The following is a 27,385-nucleotide window of genomic DNA, read 5'->3' on the forward strand; positions in this document are numbered from 1 at the left end:
AACTACAAAATGGTGACTAGAAAAGTTGCATTTAACTTATCTGAAGCAACCAGTGGCTCATTTACACAGTAAAAACCCATCTTAGATGTTTGCAATCCAGAAGACACTCCTTTATGAGAAGTGTTTTTTTCCTTTAAATGATGTACAAATTTGGACACATTACTAGATTGTATCTAAGGAATACCTTCATATATTCAAAGTATAATAAATCAAGTAAAACTGTTACTTACAGTAGGAATACAAATCTTGCTTAAAGGGTTTCCATCCAGGAGGTATGATCCATTAAATGTCACATATTCATCATAATACTGAGGTGCTTGAGGAATAACACTACACAGTAATTTGCGTTTCTCTTCTATTTTTTTTCTTATGTGCAAGTATTCAAAATATGGATTTGCCCTCTCTGAACTATATGGCTGAATCTCATCTAATTTCAGAGAATCTACAATGGCCGCCAGAGACTGCTGAGTTTTCTCTTTTGCTTGTAGTAAAGAGGGATTCACTTGCACAGGCTGAGGCACACGTGACATTTTCCTTTTCCGTGGATGGTGGACTTGAGCATCATCTTCCTCAGTTAACCTTATTCTTCCTCTAGGAGATGCAGATTCATTATCTTTTTCAGACAATGGCACACAACTAATAGGGTTCTGTTTACTCTGACTTGCCATTATATTTGCTCTATTTCTAGTTATCCTTTGAGGTATTTGGTGATCAGTTTTATCATCTTCAGCAGTTTCTTCTACCTCTATTTTAACCAACTGACTACAGTTATGTATTTCTGCTTGACCAGATGGCTGTGAGTGACTTTCTGGATTTGATAAAGTGCTTTGTTGTGATTCCTCATCTTCTGTGGGCAGAAATCCTTTTCGACTTTCATTATAATTTTTTGAACTATCTTGTTCATTTAAATTTCCTTTTGATATCCCTACATTTAGTTCATTGAGATCCACAACAGACTTATTAGCTAAATTGATTGAAACTGAACTTTCAAGTTTGTCTTTTTCATGTGAAATAACCTGAGTGTCAGTTGTGCTATCAACTTCATGACTATGCAAAGTTTTATAAATAAGTTTGCTAAATGAATAAGGATGAGTATTTATTTGTGAATAGGCATCATTTCCAAGAAAGTCCTTTTCTGATGGTACTACGGGTGGGGCATTAGTCCTTTCATAATTTGGTGATGTATCCTGAATGGTCCTTTCAGCATATACAGTGACAAATGCATCTGTCTTTTGACCATCAGCTGGGAAGAAAGTATTTTCCAAATCTTTTTTAAAATTATTATCCGTGTCTAAAATAGAATTAGTTTGGACTAGAGTGTTCTGTTGAAAAGTTGACTCCTGATTACCAACATATGATAAAGACATATGTTTACATTCAGCATCTGGGATTGACTGGCCATGGAAAGAGCAGGGTGGCTGAGAAGGCATAAATGATGCTGAATCTTGAGCACCTGAATTTCCTTGGATTTCAGTTTGACGTTGAGGTAATAATTCAGAAGTATTCTGTTCCTTTAATATTCTGTTGTCAGGATTACACAATCCTAGATCTTGATCAGGTACTCTGTAACTTGAACAGTTAAAATCATTTGTGCTTAATGACTCCGGTCTTTCAACAGGTATCTCCCAAGATTTATTTTGTTGAGTCATATTAATTAGATTACATGGCTCTACATGCATAGGGTTTTCTCCTACAGGGCTCATTTGAGCAGTACTTTTGATAACATTTGTATCTGATGAACTATGTTTACTGTTGAAAGATATAACTGGAGAAGTAGCAAAACTGGAATGTAAGTTAGATATTTTTGAAAGGTCCTTTTCAGGCACATTACAAGAAGACACTTCATGTTTAGGGGAACTGCAAATATGACTTGGCACAGCTGGTAAACTACTTTGATTGTTTTCTTCTGACATTGTTTGAAGTTGTTTTGTATGTTCTGAAATGACAGGTGGCAAGCTACATCTTCGAACTTCAACTACAGGTCTACACTCATTAATAATAAGCTTAACATCTTCTACAGAAGATGACCTGAGATGGGATGTTGAAAGCCTGTTTGTATATGGTAATTTAATCCGATCTGGCAATTCAGCTACACTGTCCAACTCCCTTTCATGAAGGGCAGGAGATTTGGCAACTGGCAAAAACGGTGACTGTGAAAAAGACATTTGGGAATCAGAACCTTCCAATATAAAGTCAGAATCATATTCAACTATAGGCCTTGGGGTTGTCACTGTAGTATGGCAGGAATCTTCTGAGCTAGCAACTGAAATTACTGATACAGATCTAGAGCTGAGACCAGTTTTTTCACTTTCTGATCGAGGAGATCTGCTTAAATTATTATCTACAATTAAAGATGACTTCCCAACATTTGTTATGTTCTTTGTGTCTACAGACTGAGATCTGTTACTTGTAGCATCTTTCAAATGTTTCTCCTTAGTGTAAACATCAGACAACTCTGAACTCTTTGACCTAATCAGTTCTTTATTTTTTGATTCTGCTAGTGTATTTTTTGTTTTTTCTTTATCTTTTACTTTATTGAGTTCTAAATAGGAACGGTTCCTCAATCTTTCCTTTTCTTTTTGCTTAATTTTTTCCTTATGCTTTTTATGCCACTGTTCTATTTCTAGGTCTTTAAGGCTTAGCATTCTTTCAAAACTTGTTTGCATTAAATCATCATTCACTAACCTCTTTTCTTTTGGTCGAGTATCTTTTGGAGTCAATCCTGATTTAGGTTTAGGCTTATCTATTTCAGATTTGTGCTTGGGTAAATTATTTAGTTGCATTTTATCTCTGTGCTTATCCCTTTCTTTATACCTGTCTATATCTTTGTCCTTTTTATCTTTTTCTTTTCCATCAGGAGTTTTCAAAGGTTCATCTTTTGTTTTTTCTTTAAGGGATGAAAGTTTTTCATGCAGTGTTTTACTACTTTCTGTGGAAGCTGACCGTCTCTCTTCCTGTGTATGCTTAGAAGCAGCTAAAGATAAACTTTCTTTATCTCTAGGTCTTTCCCTTTTCTCAACCTCCCTTTCTTTTTCTTTTGTCCTGCCCTTTTCAAGTTTAATATAGTCACTGTCTTTATCTGATAGCTTACCTTTTTTCTCTATGAAGTGTTTTTCTTTGCTTTCACCTAGATGCCTCTCTTTTTCAGTTTTTTCTTTGTCATGTTTTTTATCCATCTTATCTCTACATTTTTCTCTGTCATCAGCTTTTTTAACAGTAGTAACATTTTTTATCTTCTCACTTTCTTTATGATATTTTTCTGCCTGTTGTGAATTTACTCTGTCCTTTTCTTTTGTTTTTTCTATGCATTCATTTAAATCTAATTTGTCTCTCTCTGGCTTATGATCATGTTTTATCTTCTTTTCTTTTTCAGTATTTTTTCTCTCATTTCTTTCCAAGTCCTTTTCTTTAGTCTGAGGACGTTTCTCAGGTCTCTCCTTATTATCTTTCATATTCTTTTCTTGTTTGTCAATTTCTGCCTCCTTCTCTATTAAGTGAAATCCAATTGATTCTTCTTTAACACTTATACTCAAAGGAAGTAATTCTGTTTCTTTATCTATTGGTATACACTCCCTTTCTTCTTTTAATTCTTTGATTTTTTCTTCCTTAAAGGACTTTTCACTTTCCTTTTTCCCTTTTTCTCGTTCCTCTTTAAAGCTTCTTTCTTTTGGTATGTGTTTTTCCTTACTTAATTTGTCATCTTTTGTGTTTTTTTCCAACTTTGATTTTTTTTCAGATGGCAGGAATTCATGTTCTACATTTAAAAAGATATCTTCATTTTCATCACTTTTAAAAAAGTTTTCTTTCCAAAATTCTCTATCAAATTCAACACTTCTCTGAACTGCTTTATTTCCATCCTTATTTTTATATTTTTCTTTTTCACCATCTGGCTCTTTTTTGTGCTTTTCCTTTTCTCTGTCTTTATGTTTTAATTTATGTTTCTTTAATGTCTTGCCTTCTTTATCAATCTTTTTCAGTGCATAGTCTGAATTATCAAAAGACAGACTATGATCTTCATCTTTAACTTTTGGAATAGATTTCTCACCAAATTCTAAGTGGAAATCTTTCTGATGATGTTTACTTTTTTCTTTATGTTTATAGTATTTCCCACTAGAAGTTTCCAACAGGAATTCTGAATCTGCATTGTTTTCATGTCTAATGAGGTCAGATTGTAAGGAAGTTTCAGAACCACCTGGTGATAAGCATGTTTTGCTGTTTTCTTGTTTTAGTAGTGTTGATTGTTTTTCACTTAGTCCACAGGGATGTTTTGGAGATTTACTAGTAGTAATATGAAATAAATGTAATGAAGCATCATCTTTTGGAGTAAAAGTCTTTCTAAAATTTTCTTCCTCTCTAGTTTTGTCTAGAGAATCTAATACAGGATTACATACCAAGTTTGTTACTCTAGAATTTTCTTTTCCTTCTTTTTCTTGCTTCAACTCTTGATTTTCTTTATTTTTGTTCTGATTTTTTAACTTTCTTTTAACCTTTCCTTTCTGTTTATGTTCATTTGCAACTAAATATTCCTTTTTGGATCTTAAATCAGAAGTTGAAGTTTCAGGGACAGAACATGGAGTAGAAACAACTTTTTTGTCCTGAAGAATCTCTTCATCTGAACTTTCAGAACTTGAATACAGAACTCTAGATGGTTTCTGTTTTTTACTTTTAAATAGTTTGGGATAGACTTTTTCTTGCTTCACAAATAAATTCTTTTCTATTTCAGATTCATTCTCTTTTCGTAGTTCTTTCCTAAGAATGTGTCTGTCATCAATCATTTTATTTATTTCTTCATCATCATCATCTTTGAACTCATATTCATCAAGAGCAGACGGAAGAGGGGCTTTACTAGGTATTAACTGTTTACTTTCACAGACTAGTGAGTCTTTCTCTGCTTCAGAATCAATATTTTCATCCACACTAGAAGGATTTACAGATGGAGCCTCTTCGGAATCTGAAGTAAGAAAAGAAAATCTGTCAGTTAACAAATGACAATTTTCAGAAAAATCAGTATGACAGAAAAATACATAGTATGCAAACAACAAATTTCAAATTAAATTGAATTTTAAAAATCACTTGAGGTTTATGTATGAATTATGAAAACAGCAGTACAATGAAGTTTTGCTATCTTCTGGGTACATCTTATGGAATTGCCTAGTAGGAAGTGCTTGGGTTACTTCTAAAGCTTCTTGAAGATGTTTAAAGAGCCCATGTATTATCATGAGTGTTGCTTTATAAAGTTTTTTTTACACATATATAAATTATATAGAAATATTTTTAAGTATTTCTATAAAGAAATATATGTGAATCTATCAAAGTTTATCACAGACCAATAATGTAAAAGGTGGAAGCTATTTTTTTTTTTGCAGGGCAATGAGGGTTAAGTGACTTGCCCAGGGTCACACAGCTAGTAAGTGTCAAGTATCTGAGGTAGGCTTTGAACTCAGGTTCTCCTGAATTCAGGGCTGGTGTTTTATCCACTGGAAGCTATTTTTAATTAGAAAAATAAACACCAGTTTACTAAAAATGAATCAAATTAGAAAAATTAAATTCAATAAAATGAAAAGAAATGCAGCCCAAAAGCAAAATACAAAATAAATTAAATCCTTCCATCAATTCACTGATCTATCCATCTGTGTGTTTTGAGATATATACTTTGTTGGGGCAGCTAGGTGGCACAGTGGATAGAGCACCAGCCCTAGAGTCAGGAGTACCTGAGTTCAAATCTGGCCTCAGACACTTAACGCTTACTAGCTGTGTGACCCTGGGCAAGTCACTTAACCCCAATTGCCTCACCCAAAAAAAAAAAAGAAAAGAAAAGAAAAAAAAAGAAGAGAGATATATACTTTGTTCTTCTGTTTCCCAAATTCTAATTCATGTACATGTAATACTAAATCTACTTCTAGGGAGTCAATATTTCAAAGATCTGTGATTTTATCACAGATTTTATTTATCACAATTTACAGATGAGACCACTGTGGCTCAGATATTTTAGTCCCTTAGAACCAAATAAAAGAAAAATGAGGAGTCTTTGGGAACCTGTCTAGATTTTAGAAGTGATTTCAGGAGTTAGAAATTCCAAAACCTATGCTCCAGTGGCACAACTTTTAAGAACCCAGGTTCACTTCCAATCCAGTATCACAGTAGTACTTTTTAGGATTCCTATATAAAACACTTAGCTCAATTCTTTCATATTTCAAAGGATATGAAAATTTAGTTATGTAAAATTACAAAAATGTTATGTATCTGTCTATATACACATACCCTTCGAATTCTTAGGCCAAAGACCCTTCCCTTGGTCACTATTCTCCCATGTGTGTTGTCTATCCTTATTGGAACATAATTTCCTTGTGGCCTGGTATACCACCAGACAACACATAGTAAACCTTTAGGCTTTTACATTCATTCATTCATTCATCTATCTATATACACATGCACACTTAGATGAATAAATGCAAGAATAAGCTAATTCCTACCAACAAGGAACTTTAAAAAAAAACAATTTTTTGAGTTTTGTCAATGGCAAGAGATATTTAGGGGAAAATATCATTGTTCTATATCAGGGTGCTAATGTTACAGTGATTCTACCTTATCTCCAATTAGTCATAAATTTGACTGGAGGACTCAAATGGAAAGGGTAGAGGGGGAATGGAGATAAATAGATAAAATAATATTCTGAATCCCTAACTTAAAAGTCAGGGGTATTCTATCTTTAACACATTGCTTCTGAAGTAGAAGGGAATCTCCTCTTCAGTCTAGGGTAGTAATCCCTTAGGGAGAATCCCAACTTGGGTACTTGAAGAAAATGCTCTACTCAATCTTCCCTTCCACTCTGCAACCAACATTCTTCCTTTCCCAGATCACCTTTTGGGTTTGGCTGGCACTGGCTCTATACTCTGGGGCAGTGGTTATAATTTTTGAAAGTCCATCTCCCTCCCCCCACCCATTTTGTTAAGTAGAAATGGGTAGGTTAGGATATGCATTACAGATTTCATTAAATTATCTTTCTCTCTCAGTCCATCCTTTTCCCAAAATTCCCTCTTTCTGTTGAGGACACTACTATATTTTTCCAGGCTCCCAGTTTCTACTTTTTATCTTTGATGCCTTATTCACCTAAACTTTCTTTCTTCAAAATTATCGAAGATCTCAATTGTCAAATTTTCTAAATATTTATCCTTCATGACCCTTTTTGCAGCATCTGACATTGTTCACCACTCTCTTTTCCTGGATATTTCCTTTCTTTCTCCCTTGTTTGTTGAAAATAATGTATAAAAATTCTCACATCTGCACACTTACATTTGGAAAGAGTTTTCTGATCTATTAAAGAAATCTAAATGAATAATTTCATTTATTAACAATATAAAAGTGAAACTCCTACTGATTAGTTTGGGGGAACAAGTGAATGACATCAGGAAAGATGGGGACTGATTAGTTGAGTTTCCACAAAAACTTCTACATAAGTGATGGATGGGATGACAAAACAAACATCAGGATTTAGTTAGCAGAGCCATGGATGCACTCCTTTTATTTTAGGGTTCTTAACCTTCTTTGTGTCACAGGCCTCTTGGGTCCAGTCTGATGAAACTTATGAGTCTCTTCTCAGAATGTTTTTAAATGAATAAAATATATAAGATTACAAAGGAAACCACTTAGTGAAATAGTTATCAGCATATTTATGTATATATGTATGTGTGCATATATGTGCATGTATGTATATATGTATATGTGCATATATATACACACATTGAACCAAGTTCATATCCTTGTGAAATATCTTTTTAGGTTATAAGAAACATGAAAACCAAATACTGATATAAACTGGACTTGGAACTGTTTTATCATGAAGTGTCAAATCACTATTTAAAAAAATGGTAAAGCATATTAAATAACATTGCTTATTAAAATATTATCATTAATATTTCTAGTGAAAACAAAAATGTTTTATACCATTAATAAAATAATAATTTCAAAATATTTCATCTTTATCTCATCCCTTTTTAATTTCAAATTTTGTGTTTCATGATGGTCATAGTTATTACCACAGTGCATTTATGTAATTTACAAATAAGTATGCATACATATGTTGAGGTAAATGCTCAATTTTTTTTTTGCTGATAGTGGTGCTGATACATTCATTGCAGACCATAGCTTTCAGGTTCTGAATGTGAAGACTGGAAAAAAGACCTTTAAAAGATCCTATGGCTTGCTTGCATGGTATGGAGTTAATAATGAGGAAGGAATACCTCCATCAGCACAGAAGAGCTGAATATTCTAATTTTATATTGCTGAGTTCCCTTTTCCTTTCTGAATTTTTAATTTGCTTAACCAGGAACCAAATATATATTCCTGAGTGCCACCCTACTTCCTGCCTGGTAGGAAACTGGTGCTGTAGTAAAGGCAAGACTATAGCTGTATAACTAAAATAAATAAATAAATAAAAATCTCCTGAGTCAAGATTCATTTACATAAAAAATCTTTTGCAAAAAAAAAAAACTCTTACAAAGTAAATTCTCAGGTTAAAGTGATTTCCTTTGGTGATTCATAACTTAGTGTGAACTACTTTTCCTAGGTGAATATCTAGACAAATGAAAGAAGAGTTCTGAATAGGGTAGAGTAGAGGGAAAGAGAGATGATTTGTAGTTTGAGACATTTTATGGTAGGACAGGCTTGGGTAGAGGGTAAAAAAGGTACCACTAGGGCCCAGAAGCATATTGCACAATTTTTTCTGTGGTTTTAGTAGTGGCAACCAATAGGAACACTGAGAATCCCATCTCTAGTGGCATGAACATTATAGGTTGTACATACTTAACTAGACATATAGCAAACTGAGGATGATTCTGTGTTGATATATCACTACTATACCATGACATCTAAAGGATAGTAAAGATGGCCTGTCCCCCTTAGGTTAACTGTATTTTTTTCCCCAATGTATTTGAGGCAATTTACTAATAACTGTAGGGAATTAGGGCACTAAGTAGTAAACCATAACTAACTTTTTAAAACTCTTATGTGTGAATTACTTTTTTTTTAATTGAAGCACCATTTATCTATAGGGAATAAGGTGAGTAACATGGAATGAAGAATGTGGAAGAGTAGACATTAAATAGCAAAGTAAATATTTGGGGGGGGGTGGGGCAATGAGGATTAAGTGACTTGCCCAGGGTCACTCAGCTAGTAAATATCAAGTGTCTGAGGCCGGATTTGAACTCAGGTTCTCCTGAATCCAGGGCCTGTGCTCTATCCACTGTGCCACCTAGCTGTCCCCAATAGTTTTTAATAAAATTCACTCCCCACTTAGGCATATCATGCATCAATGAACTGATTTTATTTTGCATATTAGCCAGAAATGCTTCCGTAAAAAGATCACAGTTTATATATATATATATATATATATATATATATATATATATATATATATATATATATATATATATATATATATATAAAGTACATGATGCCTAATTGAGTATTGTTAAGTTCACACTAATTTTATTTATTAAAAGTATAACATAGGGTGTTATATTTAGTATATTCTTATCAGAAAACTAAAGTTCACAAATTTGGTTATGTCTGATGGTGACTTCTTTAAAGATGTAGCATTTTAAGTATCTCTGTGACATGTATGGTGTTATGTACCACCAAGAGGTGATAATGTGCTTTCATATATTCAAAAGCTAGCAGAATTAAAATGAACATTTAATGTCCAATTAGCATAATCTAAATTTAGAACAGATCAGGTTTGAACAGGTCACATCTAGAAGAACCTCATGCAAATTAAATGATGAAACTCAGTACTTTCATCACTCTTAAAAAAAAGTAACCTCAATACTTTTATGTGATATTTACTGATCTTTCTGTATAAATTCTTGAGGGACCTTGATTAACCAAAAATTCAGACTGAATATATTAACCAAGTAGAAATTAAATGTTCTGTAAAAACTAATACATATTTGAGGAATGTAAAAAAAAAATCAAGGTCAGTAAGGAATGAACATTGTTTTGTAAAAAGCATTTATCTAAAATAAAAATATATAATTTAAATAAAGTCTATTTTCTTATATATCTTTTTTTTGGGGGTGAGGTAATTGGGGTTAAGTGACTTGCCCAGGGTGACACAGCTAGGAAGTGTTAACTGTCTGAGGCCGGATTTGAACTCAGGTCCTCCTGACTCCAGGGCCCGCGCTCTATCCACTGCGCCACCTAGCTGCCCCATAAATTAATTTTAAAGTTTTAAAATCACCACTTTGAATTATACAACTTCATCCTTCAAAATATTTTCACATGTGTGTATATATGTACATTTATATAATTTCATTTCATTCCCGTAACAAGTTTGTAAGATAAATTAGCCAACAATGTTACTATTCCTAATATATAAATAACAAAACAAAGAAAAATTACTAGCTTGAAGTCAGGCTGCTAATTAGAGACAGTTAAATATCCTGACATTCTGATGTGATACTACTTCTATGAGATTTTTGTTAGTGAGCTGAGGAAGTTGTCAAGGAATGAGCCAAGGTATTGAGAAAGTGAGGAAGAGAGATCATATTTCCTGTATAGATTCTAAACTAGAGGTAATGGCTGAAAAATATCTTTTAACAGAGCTTGAAAATAAAAAAATAGTACAAATCAGCGATCTTGTGATTTAACTGAAAATCTTCAATTATCAGATAAATAAATCTACTAACCACCCCATTCTTTTTCCATTGAAAGAAGAAAATTCTGCTATAATATTCATCAAAGTAATACAACTTATTTTTTTCAGATTCCACAAGGTTTTCACAAGTTGACAACTCAATTTTTTCCAATAATTTGTTCAATTTTATAGCTTTCTGTTATGTTTAAGTCTGAGAGAGGAACAGCAATGTCTTATATCATTCATGTTTCAATATTATACTTAATAATAGTAAGGGTATTTTAGTATTTTAAAGAAAAACTATCACTAACAAATTTTCTCATGAAAGATTCAGAGCAGTAGGCAATGTGTGGGTTTTGCTTTCTTAATCAGTGTAATTCTTTCATGTTATTAGATTGTTCAGTAAGTTATGAGAGTTACTCCATTTGTTTTTCTAGTAGTTTTTTGTTCCCCTTCCTCTTTTAAGTCAGTACTTTGTCCCTATGATTGGTTTTGCTTAATCTACTTTGATACCATCCTATTTCTGCAGGCTCTCTTCCCCCTAACATTAACTGAATTTTAAAAACACATTAATATACTTAATGTATGACAAATCTTTAGTGGGAAAATATGCTTAATTTTACAAATTTCTCTAATTCCTTTTTATCCTGAAAAAATATATATCTCAATACCAAATCTATCAATATATTTTAAGTAATGTTTTCCATAATTATATTAGTGTGGAAAATGATGATTTTTGTCTTTCCTTTTACCTGCTCTACCTCTTCCATGAAGACTTCCCCAATATCTCCAGTTGAAAAGATCCTTTCCTTTCTCAAATTTTCCCAGTCTACTTTCCTGGTCCTCTTTTTGTCTCTATCATATCTTATCTTGTGTCATACTTACTACTAGAGATGCCATTCTCCATTGACTGATATTAAATCATTACTGAACATGCTTTAAGTTCCGTCTTTTAACTAAATCCATCTAGTTATACTATTACCTAGCACATATATCACCATCTTTTTCAAAAGAATACCATGAAATATTTGATCAAATGTTTTGCTAACATCTAGAAAAACTGCTGGGTGTGGTGATGCATGAGTATAAACCCTGCTATTATGGAGTTTTGCGTGTTGGATTCATGGGGTTTGGGAATTCTGAGCTGCTGTAGGGCTAATCCCATCAAGTGTCAATACCAAGTCTGGCACCAATATAAGGATGCCTTGAGAAAAGGAGACCCAGGGCTACTAAAGGTACAGCGAGTTAGCCCAAGTCAAAACCAAAATCAATCAAAGCTTTCGTGCAAATATGTTATGGGATCATGCCGGGGAGCAGCCATGGCACTTCCAATGTCAGTGAGCTAAGGAGACCCTATCCATCCTCTCCCAAAAAAGCCCATATAATAGGTGATGAAGGTTTGGATTAGAGTGTTGGCCAAATAAAATGAAAGAAGGGGATGAATGTGAGGTAGGCAAGACTTAGCAACTAATGACATAAGAAGTGAGAGAGTTAAAGATGTTTCCAGGGTTGCAAACCTGAATGACAGAATGTTAACAAAAGTAGAGAAGGTAGAAAGAGGGATAATGAGTTGTGGTAAGCAACCTTGTCAAAAGAGGGAAATAAGGTAAACCTGGTATGACCTACTTTTTTTTTTTAATTAATTTTTTTTTTTTGGTGAGGCAGTTGGGGTTAAGTGACTTGCCCAAGGTCACACAGCTAGTAAGTGTTAAGTGTCTGAGGCTGGCTTTAAACTCAGGTCCTCCTGACTCCAGGGCCAGTGCTCTATCCACTGCTGCCCCATGACCTACTTTTAATAAAACCATGTTAGCTCTTAGTGTTTACCACTTCCTTTTCTAGATGTTACTAACCATTTCTTTAATAATATGCAGCCAAGGCACTAGATTTTTCCTTAAAGTTAGTAATTGTTATAATTACTCCTATTTTACTGTCTATGTGTTCTGTGTTTTCACCAGTTATTGCCTGAAGTCAGAGAGACTGTCCCAATAATCAAGATGGGCTGTATCTAGGACAACCTTTACAGAATTGTCTTTTTTCTTTTCTTTTTGGTGGGGCAATGAGGGTTAAGTGACTCGACCAGGGTCACACAGTAAGTGTCAAGTGTCTGAAGCCAGATTTGAACTCAAGTCCTCCTGAATCCAGGGCTGGTGCTTAATCCACTGCACCACTTAGCTGCCCCCCAGAATTGTCTTAATAACAAAAGCTAGTATTTATGTTGAGCTTTAAAGTTTGCAAAGCACTACAGATATATTATCTCATTTGGGTCTTTGTTTTTACTTTTCTCATTTTACAGAGGAAGGAACTGAGACTGACAAAGGTTGAATGACTCGTCCAGGGTATCTGACGTGGTATTTGCACTCAGGTCTTCCTAAAACAAAATACACTTTATTATCTAGCTGTTTTTAAGGGAGTTGGCCAGGAAAAGAACCCTTAAATGTGGGAATCTCTCATAAATATTGAGTATTTCTATCATATTTCTACTTTTGTTTTTCTTGATTTATTCCTTTTCATCTTAATAACTTAAAGAATTCCGGTAATCCTTTGCCCTTTTCTAGTATCATTACTATTAGCATAACAAGTCTAAAGTGGTAACAAAACCAAAAACAAACCAACCTCTTTCTTGTGATTTTTTTTCTTATGGTGAGAAGTAAGAAAATGTTTATGACTCTATTTAAAAATTTTTAAGATTTAATTTCCAGCAAGTATGTTTTAAAGAGTAAAACTTAATCTATCATAGGATTTATAGTTTCTTTTTCCCAAAGGGAAATTATTTTTCTTTCTTCCAACCCTGCATACTATTATTTATCTTTTAGGTTCTTTTTTAAAATCTGTTGTATATCACAGTTTTCATATAATCACTGCAAAACGCTGCATATCTGTGTACATCACATTCCTCCTGACTAGACTGTGAGCCCCCAAAAGGCAAGGAATGTCTTAATTCTCTTTCTCTCCAAACACAATGTTTTGCACATAATAGTAGTTTAGTAGATGCCTTTGAGTGGTTGAATTAATAATACTCTGAACTCTTTAGAAAAATGATAAAAGGCTGACACAAAATACCCAAGCAAAAAATTTTAAATTATTGCTTTAATAAAAATTATATGGTTTTCAAATGCTTTTAAAAAATTCAGTAATTTAAAAAAAAAACTATGAGCAGCTTAAATAAGACCAAGAATGGAAAGGAGACATATAAAAGAATCATATAAGTTCAGAACTGGGAGAAACTTCACAGGTAATTTAATTTAATCCATAAAAGTATAGAGAGCAGGGGCAGCTAGATGGCGCAGTGGATAGAGCGCCGACCCTGGATTCAGGAGTACCTGAGTTCAAATCCGGCCTCAGACACTTAACACTTACTAGCTGTGTGACCCTGGGCAAGTCACTTAACCCCAATTGCCTTACTAAAAAAAAAATAAATAAATAAAAGTATAGAGAACATCTCTGCAACATCCCCAACAATGTTCATTCAGCCTTTACTTAAGACCTCCACAGGTAAATCATTTTACTTTTGGTTAGTTCTAATGGGAAGTTGTTCTTTACATTTAAGTCCGATATCTGCCTCTGTGCAATTTCACCCATTGCTCCTAGTTCTATCCTGGGGGAGCCAACAGAAGAAGTCAGTCAACAAGCATTTATCATGTGATTTATGGCAGGCTCTGTTCTAAGTACTAGGAATTCAAAGGCAAAAACAACCCCTGTTTTCAAAGAGCTCACATGCTAATGAAACTAATCCTTTTCTTCCACATGACAGCTATTATGTTCTGCATCAGTTTTCTCTTCTACAGGATAAATAATTCCTTTTCTTTAATGAATCCCAGAATGCCCTGTTCTTGAGGCCATTTACCATCCTATTTATCCTTGTATGGATGCTTTCTGGCTTATCACTGTCATTCCTAAAATAGGGCACCCAGAAGAAAACAAAACTCAAGATGTGGAATGACTGGGACAGAATTAAGTTCAGTAAAATTATTTCCTTCTTCCTTCTGGACACCATGACATTCTTAATACAGCCAGAGACCATATAAGTTGTTGTTTTGTTTTTTGAGTTGACTAATGACAAGAGATTGTTTTGAATTTAATTGCTTTTTAGCCATGCCTTTAGCATTTTTGACTTGGAAAGACTGACTCTCTTTCTCTCCTCCCTCCCTTCCTCCCCCCACCTCTGTTTATTTAAAGCCAACTGTAGGTTTCAAAGTGCAGTTAGCAGACAGACTGTCAGGGGCTTGGAGTCAAGAAGACATCTTCCTGAGTTCAAATATGACCTCAGATATTTACTCGTGCTGTGACCCCAGACAAGTCACTTAACTGTGCTTGCTTCAATTTCATCTGTAAAATGAGCTAAAGAAGGACAATGGCAAGCCACTCCAGTGTCTTTACCTAGGAAACCCCAAATGGGGTCATGAAGAGTAGGACACAGCCGAAAAACAAATGAACAACCACCACTAAAACAAAAGTTTTTAAATACCCAGTAAATTTGATTCCTTACTTTGAGATGTTTAGAAAATTAAAATAGATAATAGAGGCTTTGTTAAAAAAATGAATCAGAGTGGGATCTATGAAGTTTTTCATTAAAGGGAAAGTATTCTGTTTAGGAATACATAATTACTACATACTCTGAAGAAGCATTAGAACTGGAATGTAAACCAACTAAAGCATTTGTATAAATTGTCTACTTATAAACACTTAATTCATGACTGACACACAATATGAGATAAGTTGTAGGTAATCAAGTCTTGAATCTTTATCCTTGCTTCCTGTAAGGTGAAATTTGGATCCTAATTCACAATATTCAGGGAGGGATCTACAGCTCCCTATTCTTATACTGAGGTAGTATCTTCTCTTATACAAATTATTGGTGCCCAGAAATCTTTTTACCTTACCACCACTTTCCCCCAACTTTACCTAATCTCTGAAACTACACTAATTCCAAAAATAAAAACATACAAAAACAAAAAAGACTTGGCAGCAACCTGGATTCTATAACCACAGAAGCTAATGAATTATGGAAATGTCTTTCAGGGTTGCTGAGTCAAAACCCAGAATTCATTTTTCTATAGAAACAATGCTATAAATGGTGTTTAAGTATAATGGAAATAGCACTATTAATGTAGTGGGATGGGGGTGGGGCACCTCCCATGGAGCTACACTTGTATTCTGGCTCTTTGCTTGAAGAGTATAAGCCACACTGAGGGGACACAACTCTTCTTTATTAGTGATTCCTGTGATGAGGAAGGTTATATCAAAGATGACTAGTAATTAATACAGGAAGACCTGCCCAACCTATGGTATATAAGACCACAGATATCATCATGGGTTCTTTTAAAGTACCAGAGGGTAGGGCTGGTTAGAATAGTGTTGGATCTCTTCTTCCAATGACCATAATCTGACCCTTACCTGTCTAGATCCCTCTAAGATCTCTCCCTTCCAACTGTAGAGGTCCTATACCCTTATGAATTGGACAAATATGGACACTAACACTCCTTCAATTAGAGGGAGTCACCAACTATAATCCTTCTGGTAAGATCAAGGAGGACACTAGGGACCACTACACCTTTTATATGTAGGAGCTTAACTCCTATAGGTGTCGTCTCCCCATTCTATCTCTTTTTTATTTGTCTGAGAAGATTTTAGTATGACATTTGGCCCATAATAATCACTTAAATGTTCTATTCCATATAAGAGCTGAGATGCTTTCTTTCCCTTGGATTTCCAGCAAAGGGGAGAGAAGGAGTTCTTCTCCCCAACCCAGGAAATAGCACAACCCGCTGGCTACCAAAATCATACTTAAGAAGCTGCCGTGTCATCTAGAAGGTTTCCTGTCCTTCAGCTGGGGGCCAGGACACACATACAGTTTCAAGGAAGTGTCACAGTTCTCTGCCACTGTGCAAGTAAAAAATGTCAGGAAAATTATGGATAATTAAACTTTTGTGGGTTGGCCTGGGAAGCCATTCACCATTTGGAATATTGTCGGAAGTAGAAAAGAACCTTTGGGAAACAGCCTATTCCTAGGTTGGAGAACTATCTTTAAAAAAATCTGTATATTTGAGAAAGATTACCTTATCTTAGCATAATTATGAGTAGTGAAAATAAGAGAAAAGGCAGGCAGGCCCTGGTTTAAAAGTACAAGATCTTCCTAAATAGAATGGAAGGGTTAGGGAAAGAATAGGGAGAGAATTTCCCCATGGCTATACTGTGAGTCACTATTTGGAGTTTTTCCTGGAGGGTAAGAAGTGGCTAGCAGGGATGAAGAAGGGAGTTTAAGGATGCAAGAGGGCATTTCCAAGTTACCTGTTTGTAACTAGGGAAGTGATTCATAGAATACTAGGAGTTAGAAGGTATCTCAAAGATCATCTAGTCCAACCAATACCCAACTGATGACTTTCATCCTTGAAAAGTAGTAACCTAGGGGCAGCTAGGTGGTGCAGTGGATAGAACACTGGCCCTGGAGTCAGGAGGACCCGAGTTCAAATCTGGCCTCAGATACTTAACACTAGCTGTGTGACCTTAGGCAAGTCACTTAATCCCAATTGCCTCACCAAAAAAAAAAAAAAAAGAAAGAAAAAGAAAAAGAAAAGTAGTAACCTATTTTCCTTTGTGCTCTGATTCTTCTTTCACAAGATGACCAATGCAGAAATATGTTTAATGTGACTGCACATATATAACTTATATCTGATTGCTTTCCATCTTGGGGAGGGAGGAAGGAAGGGAGGGTGGGAGAAAAATTTGGAACTAAAAATCCTATGAAAACAAATGTTGAAAACTATCTATATATGTGAGTGGAAAGTAGTAAAATACTTTTATTTATTAAAAAAGAAAAGTAGTCACCTAACTATTTAAACACCTCTGGTGACAAGAAACTCACATTAAGTCCCTATTCCATCCCAGTTTTGAAGTTGTAAATCAGATAATTGCTGGCAGAGGTGGAGAAGCTCTTGGTTTATTTATCTTTTGATCTACTAGACTGTATCTAGTCTAAAGTCATCAGGTGAGGAAAAGGAGGCTTAGAAGAGTTAAGTGACTTGTCTATGATCATATAGCTACAGTGAGAAGTAGCATTTGTTGAATGTAGGTCTTCCTGACTTCCAGCTAACACTATATTCACTGCTGCCTCTCTTACTAGAATTTTTTTTCCTGAGTAGGTTTGTTTTGTACTTCTTCCCCTTGGGTTCTAGTTTTCCCCAGAATAATTTTAACCTTTTTTCATGAAATAACCTTTTGACTACTTAAAGATGATATATCAGAGATCCCTGTAAGCCTTTTCTTTTCTATTTTAAACATTCTCATTTCCTTAACAAATCCTGAATGGAATGGTTTTGAGTTTTCACACACTGTGTTCACACTTCTCTGGATGTGCTCCAGTCTGTCAATGTCTCATATAAAATGCGGCAACCTAGAAACGGATCCAATATTTCAAATGTAGTCTGACTAGGGCAAATTTCCATGGAACTATCGTTTTCCTTACTGTGTACACTATACTTCTGTCAATGCTGCCTAAATTGCTATTAGCTTCTTTGGCTATCATGTCATACCACTGATTCATTCTGAACTTAGCTTATATTCCATTAGAATTTCATGTCTTCCTCATAAGAACTGTTTTCTAGCCATGTAGTCCCCAAATTGTATTTGAGAATTAGATTTGGATGGAGCAAAGCAAAAAAAGTCTTCTCTAGAAGAGAAGTGATAAGAGCTATACTACAGATATACTTCAACAAGTTATACAAGTTAAGAAAAAGTGCCTGCACTAGTGCATTAATCTTTGTGATAACTGGTTTGGCACCCCCTACTGGAGAGATACTGTAGGGAAGCTCCGCCACAAGGAGAAAGCATGTGATTTAGAGACCATATGACTTTAGCATCCGGAAGTTACATCTATAGAACCACCTGTGGGACTTGTCAATCAGAGCTACCAGCCAATTAGCTTGTGTGTGTGTGTGTGTGTGTGTGTGTGTGTGTGTGTGTGTGTGTATGGCCCAGTTTCCTGTTGGAGAGGAGGTTTCTGGGAGGAGGAAGGAGCGAGGGCTCTCTTTTGCCTGGGACCTTGGTTTGAGTGGAGATGAGATGCTGGCTCCCTGAGATAGATAGATGAAGGAATCTTGGCCTCCTTCTCTCTCCTCACCAAATTCTTATGCTCCTTAATAAATACTTAAAAGTCTAAACTCTTGCTAAAGCTTATGATTTATGGTGACCACTCATTAGATTTTTAGACACTCTAGCTATAATTTCAGCCCCGTACAGATAGCAACTTTACAGCTAACTAGGGGAAATACTTACAAGAATACTCAAAGAAGGTATACAAATTTTATGTATTATGAACTAATCCATAATACTATCTTAAACATCCAGCCAATGAGGTGATCTAACATGTATTCTTATGGAACTAACCTGTAAAGCTTTCATCATCATCAGACAGAGGCACTTCTCTTTTCAGAAGTAGTTCTAACTCTTCTGTCTCTGCTACATCCACTGGTCGTTCCCCATGTTTGTTGGCTTGAAATGCATTTCCACCATGTCGAAGTAGTAGCTTAACAATCTGCAATATTAAGCGATTTAAATTCTTTTAATTCTGTAAATGCAATTGACTTCAACCCAAATTTATTAAGCACCTACTATTTGCAGAGCACAGCACTGCATTAGGTGCTAAAGCTAAAAAAAGTAAGGCATCAGGTTCCTGACCTCATGAGGGCTATGACACAGATGAACATTAACCAGTGACTTCCATTGTTTAAATTTTAGAAACAATACAAACAGGATTTACAGATGAATTATATCTAAAATATCTTTAAAAATTAAACAATTAATATTTTCCTGGGTCAACCCAGGATTATTATGTAAAACAGCAAAAAAGATCACCAAACTATAGATCATTATCTTACAAAACTAAATGAATAGATTATTCAAATATAGATGTGTTAAATTGACATATGTGAACTAACTGACTTATAGATGACATATATGATCTAACTGCATATGGCTGAAATATTTAAGTATCTCAGAAGATAGGGATTACTAAATATTAACATGTCCCTTTAAGAAGAACCATTATTGCTACTGAACCATGAACATTTAGCTATTCAGGAAAAAATATTAACTGGCCTCGGGTCTATAATATTTGAATTTGCATAATGGAATTAGAAAGACCTGAGTTCAAATCCAGTCTCAGACATTTACTAGTTGTGTGAACCTGGGCAATTCACTTAACCTGTTTGCTTTAGTTTCTACAATGATAAAAATAATAATAGCACCTACCTTGCAGAGTTGTTGTGAGGATAAAATGAGATAGCATTTGTAACAAGTGCTAAGCATGGTGCCTGGAGCAGAACAGATGCTAAATAAATGCTAATTTCCTTCCCCTTCCCCTCTATGATAAAAATTGTTTTCCCTTGGCTGGTTAGAGTCAAAAAAAGAAGAGGAAAAAAAGTGATAAAAGCTTTTTAATTACATATAGCCTATAATTCCAGGCATGTATTCTTTTGTTTGTTTTTTGTTTGGGCAATGAGGGATAAGTGATTTGCCCAAGGTCACACAGCTAGTAAGTGTCAAGTGTCTTGAGGCTGGATTTGAACTCAGGTCCTTCTGACTCCAGGGCTGGTGCTCTATCCACTGCACCACCTAGCTGCCCCAAGGCATATATTCTTTGGGGGAGATAGCACAGGGTGTCCATACTTATAATTTCATCCACATATAGAGTTCCTGGTGTGTAAACACTTTCAATAACTAGTCTGCAACTTACAGTTGCAAGGTTAAGTGGTGAAAAGGATAAGCATTTATATACTGCCTACTAAGTGCAAGGCACTGTGCTAAGCATTTTTACAAATGCTATATTATTTGACATCTCATTTGGTTAAGTGATAGATGATATGTTATCAATGGCAGGCCTTAAACCTGAGTCTTCCTGACTTCAAGGCTAGATCTTTATGTGTCTATGTTGTTGTTCAGTTGTTTCGAACTCTTCATGGTCCCATTTGGGGTTTTCTTGACAAAGATATTGGAGTGGTCTGCCAGCTCATTTTTTACAGATAGACTGAGGCAAACAGGGTTAAGGGACTTGCCTAGGGTCACAGTGCTAGTAAGTGTCTGAGGTCAGATCTGAACTCAGGAAGATGAGTCTTCCTGATTCTAGGTCCAGCATTTTAACCACTGTGCCATGTAGCTGCCCTCCTATGTATCTATAGTAGGTAGAAATTAATAGTTTTTCTTGCTTCTAAAAATGGTGTGATCAATTTGCTACTTCCCTACTGTCTTTTGGAAAGGAACCAAAAATAAGTCTTTTGAAAATCTGTGCATATTCTTTAGGGCATATTCTGAGGCTATATAAATATTTGGGGGGGGGGGCGGGGCAATGAGGGATAAGTGACTTGCCCAGGGTCACACAGCTAGGAAGCGTCAAGTGTCTGAGATCATATTTGAACTCAGGTCCTCCTGAATCCAGGGCTGGTGCTTTATCCACTTCACCATCTAGCTTCCCCAGCTATATAAATATAATATCCTTCATAAAATTCCTATTGCAGTGCCCTACTTTGGAACAGAGATGACCTTGTATCCTCTGAGAGTTCATGAGTAGAATAAAAGCTACAGAAGTTCTTAGTAAGCAAGGGTTTAAACATAGTCCTGGAGTTTGGAGAGGTTCTATAATAGATTGGTGACACGTTGGTGAGGATTTTGGCCACAATTCACCTGTACTTATTTCTATTTTGTTTATGCTTTAGAATGTGAATAATTTTTATAAATGCTTGAAGAATATTTAAATAGGGAAATTTCCTAATATTTTCAGTTCTCATGGCTTTCAAATCTAAATTTTTCCAGTGTTCTATGCAAGCCTGTGAATTCTTGTTGTTTTTTTAAATTTGCCTTGTAGTCATTTGGTGGTTAAGACACTTTCTATTACTATGATTTTGTCTGAAGTATTTTTGCAATTCACTTAAATTTTCCTTTAAAAATTTAGAGGGGGGAGCAGCTAGGTGGCGCAGTGGATAGAGCACCGGCCCTGGAGTCAGGAGTACCTGAGTTCAAATCCGGCCTCAGACACTTGACACTTACTAGCTGTGTGACCATGGACAAGTCACTTAACCCCCATTGCCTAAAAAAAATTTAGTTGACTACATTTACTGATCTATCTTCCATGTAAATTGTATCTTTAGGAATGATAAAGTTCCTATATTTCTCCGTGATTTCTGATTTGAATTTAATATTGTCTAATATTATGACTACAACTCTTTATTTTCTGGAGTGAATACATAATAAATTTTATTCCAAGTGGTCATTTTAAAATCTGAAAATTTCTTCCTCTTTTAAGTTTTTCTTGTAAGAAATCTATTTTTGTCATATTATTATCTATTTTGTAAACCTGTTTTTATAGGGTAATTTAATCGATTTATGTTTAAGCTAAAATTGTTTAATTTTTTCTTTTATCATACTCTGATATATTCCTTGCTTTTATCAGTAAGGAGGCTTGTATAATGTAGTTCATTATAATGGGATCAATGTCAAGAGCATTGGATACAGAATAAGAAGATCTGGATTCAGATTCCAGCTATGCCTCCTACTTACTTGTGAGACTAGGAAAGTCACTTAAACTCTCTGGGGCTCAGCTTCCTCATTTGTAAAGTGAAGGGATTGGATGAGATTATTACTGAGGTCCCTTCTGGCTCTACATTTAAGCTCTTAGATTTGCCTTATTAATTACTGTTTTGATTATATTATAGTTGGTAACATCCACAGACAGACCTCTTTGATACTTCATCATAGCAAGGTGGTGACCCTGGGATCCCAAAAGCACCAGGGCTGCTCCAGCACTGTTCAGCTCTGCCAGGCCAGAAAGGCAAACATTTTGTATAGTCTGAACTACAGACTGACTGGAGATAAGTACCTCTATTCAGGCTGGCAGGTAATGGATTCTTTGGCCCTGGTAATCTCTGGGTAAAAAAGGAACAAGATGAAGTAGGGTCATCAGAGCAATATCCTAATTCCTCACCCCATGTACATTAGGCATTTTTCCTTAAAACTAAATACTTGGGCGGCAACAGCCATGAGGAGATCTGGTGTGCTTGGATGCTCCAGCTTTGGACTGACAAGCAACTCAGGCAGGGGAACTTGGCTCAGCTGAATCAATTCAAGGTGTCCTCAATGTATATCCTTGTTGACTATCCTTCTGCTATGGTTAAGCAATCTCCTTTTGTTAACCCTTCAGTAATCTGTCAATGTCATTTCATTCCAGTACTGAACATGAATTAACAGGGTCCTGACCCGAGTTAAGTTTAGCCCAGAACAGGTACCTTTCACAGCTATGGCTAGGGATATAATAACTGACAAATAAAGGATACAGTCAACCACCAAAGATTAAAATAGGTAATTCAAAGGCAACAAGAAAGGTCCCATACAGGCTAAAATATTCTTCTCAGCATATTCTGTAATAGGAAACAAATACCTATTGATTAGGGAATAGCTAACAAATTGTGGTACAAGAAAGTAACAAATTATTGTGTTGTAAGAATCAATATGAAGAATTCAGAAAGAACAGAAGTTCTAATGCAGAGTAACACAAGCAGAACCAGGAAAACAATATATACAGTGACTCCACAACGTAAATGAAATGACAAAAATTTGAGACGAAATACTGTTTAATTATAATGAGCAAGTCTGTTCCTAAAGAATAGATAAGAAATGTATCTTTCCCTTTCTCTCTTTAGAGAAATGGGGATTTAGAGGCATACAATGGTGTATATTATAATAGATAAAAATGAGGTACTTTTCCTTTTTTAAAAAATTTTTGTTATAAGGAATGGCTTACCAGGTAAAAAGGGGAGGCCTACATTTGGAAAGGAAGGTGATATAAAAACAAAAGTGATTCTAAAAAGTAAAAGTAGAAGTATTGGGGGTGATAAGCATAAGCAAAACACACTACACAGCTTCTTAGGGTCAACGATGAAAGGGAAAGAGAAAAGGAAAAAGGCAACACCTAGTGATTCACATATGGTCCTTGAACTGAGATATGGTGAGAGGACTGGAATTAGATTGTTCCAAGCAACATAAATTACAGAAACTTAAATGTCACATACTCATAGAGTCAGGCTGGGGGAGACAACATGTACATAAGTAGGTATATATGAAAATGTATGTTAGATAGATACAAGATAATTTTGGAGAGAAGGCACCAATAGCTGGGATGGGAGAATCAGGAATTAGGGTTAATGCAGAAGGTAATATTTACGTTGAGCTTTAAAAGAAACTGGATAGTCTAAGAGATGAAGGTGAGTTGAGAAGAAATTCCCTTCCTAGGAGACAGCCTATGCAAAGGCACAGAGCTGGAAGAGGTAGTGCAATGTGTCTGTGAAAGACAATTTTCAATAAATCTGAAAAGGCAGGTTGGGGCCAAATTGTGAAGGACTTCAAAATACCAAACAAAGAAACTTCTACTTGATCATAGTAAAGGAAAGTTATTGGAGATTACTGAGTAGAAGAGTCACATGGTTAGACCTGTATCTTGGCATTCCTGTGGAGAAAAGAATGGAAAGGGGAGAGACTGGAGGCAAGACCAAACAGAAGGTTACTGCAATAGTTCAGGCAAGAGGTAATAACTAGTAATAACTCTGATAGTAGTGAAACAGATGGATTCAAGGGATATTGAGAGTGCAGAAATAAGATTTAGCAACTGATTGGATATGTGGGGTGAAAAGTGAGGAATCAAAAATGACATTGAAATTGCAAACCTGGGTGACTGGAAGAACAATGGGGAAAAAAAGTTCAAAATGTCTAATAGGCAGTTGGGAAAGCAGGACCTTAGGAAAAAGAACTAGATCTAGATATGCAGATTGGGGGTCATCTGCATTGAAATCTGAGCTGATGAGGTGTCTAAGACGTAGAAGAGAGCCTCCGTTAATACCCACATTTTTAAGGGGTATGATATGGAGGATCCATGGCAAGAAAGAGAGATAAAACATTTTTAACCCTTACTGTTTCATTGGTATCTTTGTTATGACGAGTCAGCAAGGAAACTGCCCTTAGCAAAGGAGACTGAGAAACAAAAATGAGAAAGGGAAGAAAAGAACCAAGAGAACAGTGTCAGGAAAGAAATTATCCTTGAGAAGAAAGCCAACATTCGGATACTGTGGACAGGTCAAACTGGATAAGGAATGACTTTTTTTTTTTAAGTGAGGCAATTGGGGTTAAGTGACTTGCCCAGGGTCACACAACTAGTAAGTGTTAAGTGTCTGAGGCCGGATTTGAACTCAAGTACTCCTGACTTCAGGGCCGGTGCTCTATCCACTGCACCACCTAGCTGCCCCGAGGAATGACTTTTAAAAATATAATAAACCTTCAGATTAGCAGTTAGAGATCTCTGGTAACTTTGGAGAGAGCAGTTTCAGCAAAGTGAAGTCAGAGGTTTTTGCTAAAACTAAAAGGCAGCTTCATTTGTAACAGAGTAACAAAAGAAGCTTTCTCAACAATATTGGGGGTAAAGTAAAGGTTTCTTTCTTTCTTTTTTTGGTGAGGCAATTGGGGTTAAGTGACTTGCCCAGGGTCACAGAGCTAGTAAGTGTCAAGTGTCTGAGGCCAGATTTGAATTCAGGTCCTCCTGACTCCAGGGCCGGTGCTCTATCCACTGCACCAATTAGCTGCCCCAAAGGTCTCTATTATTTCCACTATTGCTTGATACAATGCTAGAATTCCTTATAGCAATTAGACAAAGAAAGAAAGAAAGAAATCAAGGGAAGAGAGGCAAAAAAAAAAAAAAGGTTTTCAGATAACATAATGAATTAGAGAAACCTAGATTCAGTGAAAAAATTAATTGATCAGAATACAAAATGCACCCCAAAAAATAAATGACCTTTCTGAATATTATTAATAAATCTGGGAGTAAAAGATAGAAAGAAATTCAAGATTGCTACATAAAGCTTAAAATATAGTTTTAGCCTACCAAGACACATGTGGGACCCATATACAACTACAAAATGATCCTTACAGAAATAAAGGAATACAAAAAAATTGGAGAGTCATTCACTGTTTTTCCCCCCGCAGGACAAGGAGGGTTAAGTGACTTGCACAGGGTCACACAGCTAGTAAGTGTCAAGTGTTTGAGGCCAGATTTGAATTCACGTCCTCCTGAATCCAGAGGTGGTACTTTATCTACTGTGCCTCCTAGCTGCCCCCCCCCATTCACTTAAAAAATTATTTTTTAAATTTATTTTGATTTTTGTGGGACAAATGAAGGTTAAATGATTTGTCCAGTGTCGTGTCCCAGGCCGAATTTGAACTCAGGTCTTCCTGAATCCAGGGCCAGTGCTTTATCTACTGTGCCACTTAGCTGCCCCCATTCACTTTTTTTTTTTTGGTGAGGCAATTGGGGTTGTGACTTACCCAGGGTCACACAGCTAGTAAGTGTTAAGTGTCTGAGGCTGGATTTGAACTCAGGTCCTCCTGACTCCAGGGCCAGTGCTCCATCTGCTGTGCCACCTAGCTGCCCACCCCCCATCACTTTTTATAGTTGTGTCATACCATTATAATTAAGGAGATGATACCACCCAAATTAGTTTACAGATTTAATGCAATGCCAGATGGACAAGGAGTTACTTTATAGTATTAGATAAAATAACTACAAAAATAATTCGTCGGAATAAAAAGTCTAGAATATATCAAAGGAAATAATGAAAAAATAGGAACAAAAGAAGCTAGCATTGACATTTCAAACTAAATTATAAAACAGTTAAGACTTCAAAACTATATAGTTCTGTGATCCAACCATTCTGGAGAGCAATTTGGAATTATGCCCAAAGGGCGATAAAGCTGTGCAGACCCTTTGACCCAGCAATTCCACTTTTAGGTCTTTTTCCCAAAGAAATCATGGAAGGGGGAAAGGGACCCACATGTACAAAAATATTTATAGCTGCTCTATACGTGGTAGCAAGGAATTGGAAGTTGAGGGGGTGCCCATCAATTGGGGAATGGCTGGACAAGTTGTGGTATATGAATACAATGGAATACTATTGTGCTGTAAGAAATGATGAGCAGGAGGAGTTCAGAGAAACCTGGAGGGTCTTGTGTGGGCTGATGATGAGTGAGATGAGCAGAACCAGGAGAACACTGTACACAGTATCATCAACATTGAGTGTTGACCTACTGTGATGGACTATATTCTTCTCACCAATGCAATGGTACAGAAGAGTTCCAGGGAACTCGTGATAGAAGAGGATCTCCAAATCCAAGAAAAAAAAAAAGGACTGTGGAGTATAGATGCCGATTGAACCATACTATTTCTTTTATTTTGGGTGCTGTTGTTTTTTTTTTTCTATTTTGAGGTTTTGCATCACTGCTCTGATTTTTTCTCTTTTAACAGGATTAATGCAGAAATAGGATTAATGTTATTATGTGTATATATATGTGTGTATATATATATGTATATGTATATAGATATATAGATATAACCTATATCAGATTACCTGCTGTCTAGGGGAGGGGGGAGGGAGAGGAGGGAGGGAGAAAAATCTGAAATTGTAAAGCTAGTATAAACAAAAGTTGAGAACTATCTTTACATGTAACGGAAAAAATAAAATACCTTATATGTAAAAAACCAAAAAACTATATAGTTCTGGTTAAAAAAAAGTAGAAAGGTAGAACAGACAGGATAAACAAAGCTCTGAAGCAAGAGAACATAGCAGTCAGGTGCTTGATAAGCCCCATACAAACTACTAGTGGAAGGACTTCCTATTGATATTCAATAATTACAAACAGTTTGGTAGGAAATAAATTTATTTATTT

General features: G+C 35.6%; 1 protein-coding gene across 5 annotated transcripts in view; it reads right to left on the reverse strand.

Moving 5' to 3' along the window:
• The window catches only part of ANKRD12 (ankyrin repeat domain 12), a 176,203-nt gene that overhangs the window by 29,773 nt on the left and 119,045 nt on the right, over positions 1-27,385 (reverse strand). For all 5 annotated transcript variants that reach the window (XR_006355615.1, XM_043994086.1, XM_043993907.1 and 2 more), the window contains 2 exons: positions 19,016-19,163; positions 231-4,951 (listed from right to left, as the gene is read on the reverse strand). Coding sequence is in view for 4 of the 5 variants with exons in the window: in XM_043994086.1 (XP_043850021.1) it covers positions 231-4,951; positions 19,016-19,163 (4,869 nt within the window). In the remaining variant the exon portion in view is untranslated. The remainder of the gene's footprint in view (positions 1-230; positions 4,952-19,015; positions 19,164-27,385) is intronic.

Source organism: Dromiciops gliroides, chromosome 1, assembly GCF_019393635.1.
Source record: "Dromiciops gliroides isolate mDroGli1 chromosome 1, mDroGli1.pri, whole genome shotgun sequence".
Classification (NCBI taxonomy): domain Eukaryota; kingdom Metazoa; phylum Chordata; class Mammalia; order Microbiotheria; family Microbiotheriidae; genus Dromiciops; species Dromiciops gliroides.